General features: G+C 33.6%; 1 protein-coding gene across 1 annotated transcript; it reads left to right on the top strand.

Annotated features, from left to right (window-relative positions):
• Positions 1 to 383: 383 nt before the first annotated feature.
• On the top strand, positions 384 to 1,427 carry LOC109216979. Its single transcript, XM_019381196.1, has 3 exons — positions 384 to 554; positions 657 to 820; positions 992 to 1,427. The coding sequence occupies exons 1-3, from the start codon at positions 384 to 386 to the stop codon at positions 1,425 to 1,427; spliced, it is 771 nt and encodes a 256-aa protein (XP_019236741.1).
• Positions 1,428 to 9,787: the final 8,360 nt, after the last annotated feature.

The raw sequence follows: 9,787 nt of genomic DNA, 5'->3' as shown, positions 1-9,787 counted from the left end.
GGAGTTTTAGTTTTTCAAAGGGTAATCTTGAGGCGCTGATCTCTCCGTGGGCCAAATTAAACTACAAAGCCTTATCAAATTTCAAGGCGACTCCTTTCTTGTTCTTCTATTACTCTCATGTCCTGGTTTGTGGGTTTTGAATAGAATCACTTTGCCATTTTCTTTTTTTCTTTTGTTATAAAGCCAAGATGGAACTGACAAATAGATTTGGATGGTGCCTAGTTTGAATCAGTATGCCATTTATTTTCTTAACTAGAATCACAACTTTTAGTGCAGCAAAGGAACAAATGGAGACACTACCATGTTATAATTACATTATCCACCTAGAGAAGTTCCCCACATTTATTATAGAAAAGGCCGTGTGCAACCACGGCCTTTTCATGATGGCTCCCAACTGTTGGGAGCCATCTAGTAAAAGCTTTTCTCGTCCTCTGCGATTAGCAGATTCCACATCTGTTATGACTTCCATTTCACAGCCTCCAGGAAAGGATCATCTCGCCATTAAAGTTTATGGTGCAGGTATTCTTTCGCTTAAGGATGAGCTAGCCATCCAGGTATGGTTCTTGATTCTCTCCTAAACAAAAAGTACAAAAACCAATGTACAACATACCTAGAAAGAAATTGACTTTGAAATATATTGTACTTCTTCAATGTAGTCCCAAGTTAAGAGAATGCTGAGACTATCTGACAAGGATGAAGAAGATGTGAGAGATTTCCATAAGCTTCATCCAGAAGCTGAGGCCAAAGGATTTGGTAGATTGTTTCGATCGCCAACCTTATTTGAAGATATTGCCAAATCTCTTCTTCTTCGCTTTTGCCCGTAAGTTCATACATGCAACAAAATGTACAAAGGAGGGAAGAAGCTACAGAACCTTGTATAAATGCATGATCACCTTGAGTTCAAAATGGCTGTGCTTGTAAGATTATCAGAGTAGTTGATTTTAATTGGTTTTCAGATATACCCTTTATATATGTTGCCAAATTTTCTTAGGTGGAAGACATCATTGGATCTTTCAAAGGCTCTTTGTGATCTACAATATAAAAAATTCAAGTCCAAAAGAAAGAGAGCAAATATCTCAGCTTATGGAGACTTCCCAAATGCAGAAGAATTAGCAAGTTTTAGTGAGAAAGAGCTAAAAAGTAAAGGCAATTTTGGATATAGAGCAGGGGAGTTGGTTATGTTTGCAAAACAAGTTGTTGATGGGGAAATTAAGCTCAGTAAGTTTGAAAAAGACCACATTGGTACCAAATTAAGTTGGTCTGAGCTGAAAATAAATGGTGCTGGTCCATTTACTATCAACACTATCATGATGTGTGCCGGACACTATAATTATATTCCAGTTGACAGTGAAACGATACGTCATATGGATGAGGTAACTGAAATTTATAACTGGATCTGCTTGTTTCAATTTACTCGTCTCTTTTGATTTGTTAACTTATTGCATATTCTACTTTCAATCTAAATGAGCTTTAAATGGTTTGTCAATAAAAATTAATTGGGCCAAATGAATTTATTTAGTTTCATCTTATTAGCCCATATTTTTATTTTGTTAGTCATTATTTTCCGAGTCTGATGCATGAGCTTCATTTCAGTTTCATGGACTTAAAATGCACAAAAGAAAAAGAGGATTCATCAATCTCCAGATAAGGGACAAAATACAACAAATCTACAGATGTTATGATCCGTTTCAGTCTTTGGCTTACTGGTATGTTATGAATACTGCTCTCCCATTTTTTATAATAGGGCAAATCAAAGATATTCTAATATACTTGTTTTATTCTATTTATTTTGACTATATATTTAGGTTTCAACTTGTCAACTCTTATGAAAGAGAAGTTGGGAAGGTATTAAGCGAGTTATTACCATTAGAATATCATCGTGTCACTAGCAACTATGAAAAGGAGAAGAAGAAATTTTGAGGTAACATTGTGAAGTTAACGTATGTACTTCTCTATATCTAATTATTTATCGTTTTTATCTCTAGCACTGATTGTTTTTTGTTGGTGTTCTTTTCTAGCTAGGATGGAGGGTGCATTAAACTATGAAAAGAAGGGGAAGAAGAAGATATCGAACAGAGTCATGAGGAAAAAAGGGAGGAAGAATCAGAGAAGGATAAAAAGGGTTGAGAGAAGAAAATGTTTACTTGTGTTCATTCTTGTTTCTCTCTGTATTTCTAGGCTGTGTTTTTGTTGTAGTAGATACATTGTTAAAAGATGAATTGTATTCTCAAACATATTCTGCTACATACACCCTATAATTATATATATAAAATTACATCACGTATAACCCGGCTTTAATTATTCGTCATGCAAAGTGGAAGAATTCCAGGAGAATCAAAACCTTCTAATCAACAAAAACAACAACACGCATAAATTGCACCATATCAGAAGTGACACCGTTCCATGGAGCTCGCACATTTGAAGCGAAGATGCTATATAAGAATCACTCATTTTATTCAACAAACAAGCTTGAAGAAACAAAACTAAACTATGCAAAAAATGTACTAACTTTCGGAGTTACCACAGAGCAAGTAAAGTCAACCAAACTATTACCAGAGAAAGCAAATAACAGCAATTCAGAATACAAATTTGGACCTTTCTCGGATAAATAACCAATAAAATAAAACAAACAGAAAGGCCGCAGTGCAAACTGGATGAGTTTTATATAAGAGAATTTATAACCGTAGTATCCAGATTAAACTCTAGTATTCTGATTTGTTTGCGCACATGTCCATTAACTTTATGGTACCTACTACCTTTTCTTACAAGCACCAATATCATATACCTGTATGTCAAAGAGGCGGTGAAATATCTTAGTTTTATTTTCTTGTACTAAAATTGGGATTGGGAATTTTCGCAGTGTCATTTGTACTTTTTCTTTTTGTGCTAGTATTATCCAATGTTTTAAAAGGCTGAGGCGTGAGGCGAGGCGTTTTACTTCTAACGAGGCGAGAGGTAAGCCCTGAGATATGAGGCATAAGTCTCACAGATCTTTAAATTTTACTAATTATAAGAATTATAAGATAGTATAAAATAAAAAATAACTATAAAAATTATATTAAAATCACAAAATTTTAAAAAATAATCTATTTAAAATATTTATAAATTATAATTCAACTATGAATAATATGAAAAGTATGACATATATCATAATATGCAAATTAGGTGCAACGTCGTTACAACTCAAACATCAAAAGTAATATATTCGATACGAAATCTTATATGTATCTCTTAAGAAGTAATGAATCTTGAAAGAATTTCGATATTATAATTTGATATTTTTCTTAAAATACTCATTTTATTTAATATGCTTTCTATTTGAAAGAGAATCTATATAAAAACATAGTTCATAATTTAAATATGATTCTCTAGCATCATTTATTTTTAAGTTTCAACAAGTTAATAAAGTGACACATAATTTACCATACAATACCATGATAACTAATTTTTTTGTAAATAGTTACTAGCTAATACAGAGCTATTAATTGATAAGTATTGTATCTCGTAAACGTGAAAAAAAATATTTAAAAAATAATTATAAAAAATTATGGACTATTATATAGTAAAGACATAACAAAAGTTAATAAATAAATACCTTTTAAATGAAAGATTTATTTGAAATTTACTATCATAGCAGTCTCAGTGGATAACATGCAATAATTATTATTTTAATGACATAAAATACTCTCAACTCAATGATTTATGATTAAGAAAAATGTAATTTTGAATACTCAACAATTTATTAAGCAAATTTGAGAATTTACAAGGTTAGTTACATAGAATTGCATAAAGTTCTATTAGGCGAGCCCAGTACGCTGGCCGTTAGGCGTGTCCGGGGCATAAGCCCCGATGGCCGAGGCGTAAGTCTCACGGAACTAAGCCCCACACATAAGCCCAGGGGCGTTTTACGAGTGCTCCGCCTCGGGGCGAGCCCCGGGCGAGTCTCAATTCTGCCTTTTAATACAGAGGATACAACAACAACAACAACAAACCCAGCTTAATCTCATACGTGGGGTCTAGAAGGTAGTGTGTTCGCAGCCTTACTCCTACCCTATAAAGACAGAGAGGTTGTTTCCTATAGAGCCTCGGAAATAGTCTTACTATAGAGTTTCGTTGAAGTACTTTAATTGAAAGTTCTAGGGATATGATCACCTCGGTCGCTTCCTGATTCATCTTGTAAGGCATAATTTCTAAAGTCATTTTATTGGCATGAGACTAGTAATGCTTCCATGCTAGGCAAAACTAGAAGTATTATATCAATGGAGGAAATAACCAAGTGGAAAACAAGACAGGATCGTTCTCTACAATCACACTGGAACAATTGAAGGGATGTGTGGTAGTTTGGTAGTGCGTCTGTTATGTTTCCAGAACCGTTGTAGTTGTTTTTTCAAAATTAGGTATCACTTTTAAACACCCTCCCACCCCCCACCCCCATCCCCCACACGCAAACAAATCCATTCTCCCGAATCTCCCAAAAAGAAAGAAAAAGAAAAAAGCTAGCCTTGTGGCCAATCTTCGGAGTTATTATGCCATTGTTGAACTTTGAGAAGGTGCAAGCCCCTGGTCTTGACTCGTTAGCCCCATGCATACCACTTGAAGTGTAGATAGACATGACTAAGGGACTTAGCAAACTTAGCTAGAACACAAACTTCTTTATAATAGCCATCCTTTTTACTATATCGGTTAATTAGTAGAATGTTCGTAAGAAACGAGACTGTTACAATATTTGGCAGACTAAAGGCGGGCCGGACCACTACTAACCCGTTTTTAAGATAAGCACGTATTAGAAATAGCTGTTGCATCAATGTTGTTTTTGAATTAATTGGAGCCATGTATATGTTTCGAGTTTCAGGTTGAGCCAACTTGTGCCTAGCTAGTCAAGCTCAACTGAGCTAGGTTTCAGATCGAGTGAAGTTTTGTGTCTAACTTTGTTGGACCAAATCAGATAATGTGTAACATTCCAAGTTGAAACGTGGATTCAGCTTAGTGAAAATATACTACCCGTTTGATATGTTTAGGTTCACTCCATTCGTAATAACATTATCATGACACGAAAAAGAAAAAAAATAAATGCTAAATTTCCATTAAAACAAAGGAATTAAATACAATCAGTACGAATATAGCCATTGAATACAAAATCCCTAATTGCAAACCCATTAAATTCAAACCCATAAGCTAAAACCCCTATAATCTACCATTTTCTAATTAACCAATTATTTAGCTGAGCTTCCCTTCTGCATAAATTTCTCCTTAATCCATTTGAATCCAGAAGAGGTTCCGCTCTTCACCTTGCTTGCACCGACCACAGCCGCCGCCTTAGCCTTTACTGCTCCAACAGCAGCTGCCGCCTTTGCCTTGTCAGCTCCCACCGCAGCCGCCGATTTTGCCTTGTCGTACCCCGCCGACGCCACCGCCGTCACTTTTTCCATATTTTTGTTGCTGCTTTTGCTGCGCCCCCATTTTTCCGTCCAACTGGAACTGGATTGATTTTCGTTCTTCATTACAAAAAAATTTGGGAGGAGATAAGAGAGTACCAGAGAAAGGTGACGGGAACTTTAGGGCGTCGAAGGCTTGAAGCAGATGTTTTCATTAACCCGATAAAAAGCCCAATTCTCAATTGATTGGGTCACAGTTTTATCTTTGATTGCAGAAATAGCCATTTTAGGACCATTATTTAAAGAATAGTCAATATTTACATAGTATTTAAAGTTTTGGCATCTCACAATCAAACTTCAGACTTCGGGTTTGAAAGTTGCAAACTTCACCTGAAGTTAGTTCTGACGGATTCTAAACTAGCGTTTGGCCATAAATCCCAAATTTATTTTGAAAATTTTGATTTGGGTAAAGTTTGGTTTGAAGATGAAAGTGCGTTTGGACATACGTTTTCAAAACATATTTTTCAACTTTATTTTGAAAAAATATGTATATAATTCCCAAGTTTTGGGATTTTGGCCCAAAATCAGGGGATTTGAAATTTGGGATTTGGGATTTGGCCAAAATATGAGCAAAATTTATGGCCAAACATGAGTTTTGAAAATAAATCCCAAATTTATTTTGGAAAAACTCATGGCCAAACGGGGCCTAACTTTAAGGTCAAATTTCGTTTTGATAGTTCTAACTTTAAACCTCTCGATATGAAATTAGGCTTAGGCAATTTTGCTAAAAACTTGTCCGAAGAGGAGCCAATAGGGCCTGAAATTTGCGAACTCGGGCTAGGGTTAAACCTTAAATAATTTTTAAAAATTAATTATTGTTATAAATACAATTATATTTATGGTGAATGTCTATAAATAGAGGGTTCTATTCTATTGTAATTCATCCTAAATATCAATAAGAATTCTCTCTCCCTACTTTTCTCTGCAATACTACTCTTTTTCTTTTATTGTTTTATAACACGTTATCAGCACGAGACTCTAATCAATTGAGTAGAAGCTTTGGAATTGAGCATAATGATTGTCAATTATTCCATGAACTTCCTTCATGATTAAATTCTGGATTTAAGGTAAGTATTTTACCGTATTTTTCTCTTTTATTCTATAATTTGATTTTAAATACAAAGACAATAAATTTTGATAACAACTCTAATGGAGTTTGTAAGAAATTATAACCACCTGAAGTGGTAAAAGTTTCTATGTCTTGCCATGATCAAATTCATGTATGATTATGGGCACAAAAAGTGGAAACCCGTCCCATTGAATTTGCTCCATTCTCATTCCCTTAAGAGAATGTGATAGCAGTATGTGATAAGTCTGAAAGAAGAAAAATTATCACTATGAATGTATCGATGGATGTGGACGTGGCAATAGACGAAATTATAATCGTCATCATTGTGATAATGAGAATAATAAGGATTCTCAAAATAATCCCCCACTTGTGAAAATATTTATCATCGATTTGACATGAGATTTTATAAGGCACATATAGATGATTATGGTCCATTCATGATGTGAATGTGACAACATCTGATTTATGAAAACATATTCATTCTTCAAAGAATATGAACGTGCTAGTGGTAGTGAATATACCGCACTCACCTCTAAGAGGAGGTTTGAGATGATATAAGAAAATAATGTCATTATTATGGCATGAATGGTCATTGGTCACGTACCTATTGTACGCCAAAATATTTTGGCATTGTGATTGTTAAAAGACAACGGTGATGCAAGAAACAGATCTTGCATATAATTTTGACCATAATCATAATGGTATAACTTTCTCCTTAAAAGAGATATTCACCATATGGGTGTTGATGAATATGTGGTACTACAAAATTAATTGAGAACTCTGCAAGAGCCAATTATACTATTTTGGAGAAACACAATTAATTACCAATAAGGTATTGTGTTGTAGTAAGTCTCAAAGAAACTTATTCAGTTTCCAAAGTATACGCGAAAGCGGTTGATTATATTGAGACTATAAATAAAGAAAAGATTCAATATCTTCTATTACTACATCTTGTAGCGGGGTAATATGTATGTGAAAAGCTACTCGCTTTATTCTCCAATTTGTACTACATAAACAAAAGAATACCACAATGAAGTGGATATTTATTGATATAAAAACCCTTATCATAATAAACTTGGAGTTTATTCATAGTTGCACACATCATGGTGTAAACCTGAAGTTTATCAATATTGATAATTTATCTAGTTGGCATACTTTGTTTAGCCATGTTAATTCATGTATGATGTGCAAAAATAATAGAAAATTCACATGGGTAAATATTAAAGAACTAGAAAGTTCTTTACGAATTCTCTTATATTGCTTGTTCTCATTAATTAATAGACCAATTAAAATTGGGATTGAATCCCATGAATGCTGGAAATATCAAAGGTGAATATGGGCCCATTCATCTGCCATGTATACCACATAAGATGCATCTATGATATGGTTACATGTGCGATTATTATTAACCCGCAACATGGTGTTTGCGAGGTAATTTGCTCAATAATTTAATTTCGAGCATAATTTCCAGATTTTTTTATTCAAGAAGTTCATCTTGATAAGTTGGTTTACATCACAGTTGGTTTAGCAAAATAATTTATTAAGTGCCTCTACTTAATAGCTAAACAATTGCTTATGAGAACAAAGTTATCTATATCAGTTTGATATACGTTATATACCAAAGTATATTATTTTCTCCCCTCACAAGTGGTTCATGGTCAGGAACTAAATAACTCCATCTTATTATCATTGATGTGCGGTGTATATTCTGATCAACACCATNGGATTTAAATTTTTGTACAATAAATCTCCAAAAATATGTAACTTTTATCTCTTAAGAAAGCTATAGAAAAGAGATACTAAAGAAGTTCAACGTGCTCGATTTCATCCTTGTAAACACACCGAATGTCTATTTATACGAATGCCTCAAGTTTGGCTGCATACCAATTTTCTCTTTATAAATATATTAACTAATTGAACAAAAAAGCGAATAAAAGAAAAAGAACCAAAAGGGAGAACAAAAAAATAGAAGAACCTAACTCGTCTTTTAAACTAAGTTTTGCGTGAAAAAGGAATCTTTAAAATTGGAGACTCGTTATTATTTGAGACAGTGAATTTTATCTAGTCGATCACCTACCTATTCTTGTTGAAGTTGGATTGGAATTTCTTTTAGCAGTAAGCTTTACTCCTGATTCAGCTAACAGTTACAATTATTAAACTATCTGGGCGGGTAAATAGTATTGATTGCATAGGTAGGAAAAGTAAACAGTTTAGATATGAGTATTTAAGGGTAAATAGTTTGAATTTAATGGATATAAAGTGAGATTTTCTTTTTTTTATTTGAGCCGGTGTTTCTTGACAGAAATCTATAGATGATTCTTTTTTTTATATTATACATTGCACAAATTATTACTGATTTAGTTGCACGATTGACATTAATTATATGCAATCCAGAAAATGAACAACTTTGCCCTTACAAATCAAAGTTGGTGGTATCAAATATTGTCCAGTCGATTTTCTTCTTTTAGTTCAAGGATGGCTTGTTCATACCACTATAATTATTTCTTGCTGTCCATTAGAATCTGTTATATTAATTCCGTAAACAATAAGAGAAGAAAAATATAATTTGAAGACTTTCTGCTTGCCAAATATAGTTAACTCAGATTGGAGGATTCAACTAAAGAAAGAAGCTTTCAAAAAAAAAAATTTGGAGAACATAACTTTGTTATTGAAAGAAGGCTTTATTGAATTTGGCTTCATTAAAAATGCCTAAAACTACTCCTATTTATACTTGTCTAGGGATGATTCTAGATAAAAAAAATAATTTAGACAATTCTATCATCTTCTACTAATATCTTCCTTAAATATTCAAGACTCTAGAATATCTAGATATTTCTTAAGTACAACAAATATCAAAGATATTACTTCATAATTTTCTAGAAACTTCTTCTAACTATATATAATTTTAATCTTCCCAAAAATCAACTTTATTTTTTCACACCCCCCTTAAAGTGATTTTTTGGAAGCTATCTCAAGCTTGTCGCAGAAAAACACAACTGATGCTTTAAGACGTGTCTTGGTGACAATCTCAGCACTATTTTTCTAGCTCCTCTTGCTTCCCCAATCCCAATGACTGAAGGTTTTTCAATTGGTCCTGCAAGAAACATGAGTATGTGTTGACGAAATTTTTATCTCTGAAACGACCTGGCTGGACAATAGTTCTTTTTGGCCTTCTTGAAACACTTGAATCATCTCCTTATTGAGTTTCATGTTGTTGAGTTCTCGGGCTCCCCCTTTCTCTTAGCTCCTCGACAACTGTATTATCTAAAGAAGTATCTGTGAT

The sequence above is a fragment of the Nicotiana attenuata genome, unplaced genomic scaffold, assembly GCF_001879085.1.
Source record: "Nicotiana attenuata strain UT unplaced genomic scaffold, NIATTr2, whole genome shotgun sequence".
In the NCBI taxonomy this organism is placed as follows: domain Eukaryota; kingdom Viridiplantae; phylum Streptophyta; class Magnoliopsida; order Solanales; family Solanaceae; genus Nicotiana; species Nicotiana attenuata.
Note: the sequence above shows the minus strand (reverse complement) of the source record. Positions and strands in the feature narration are given on the sequence as shown.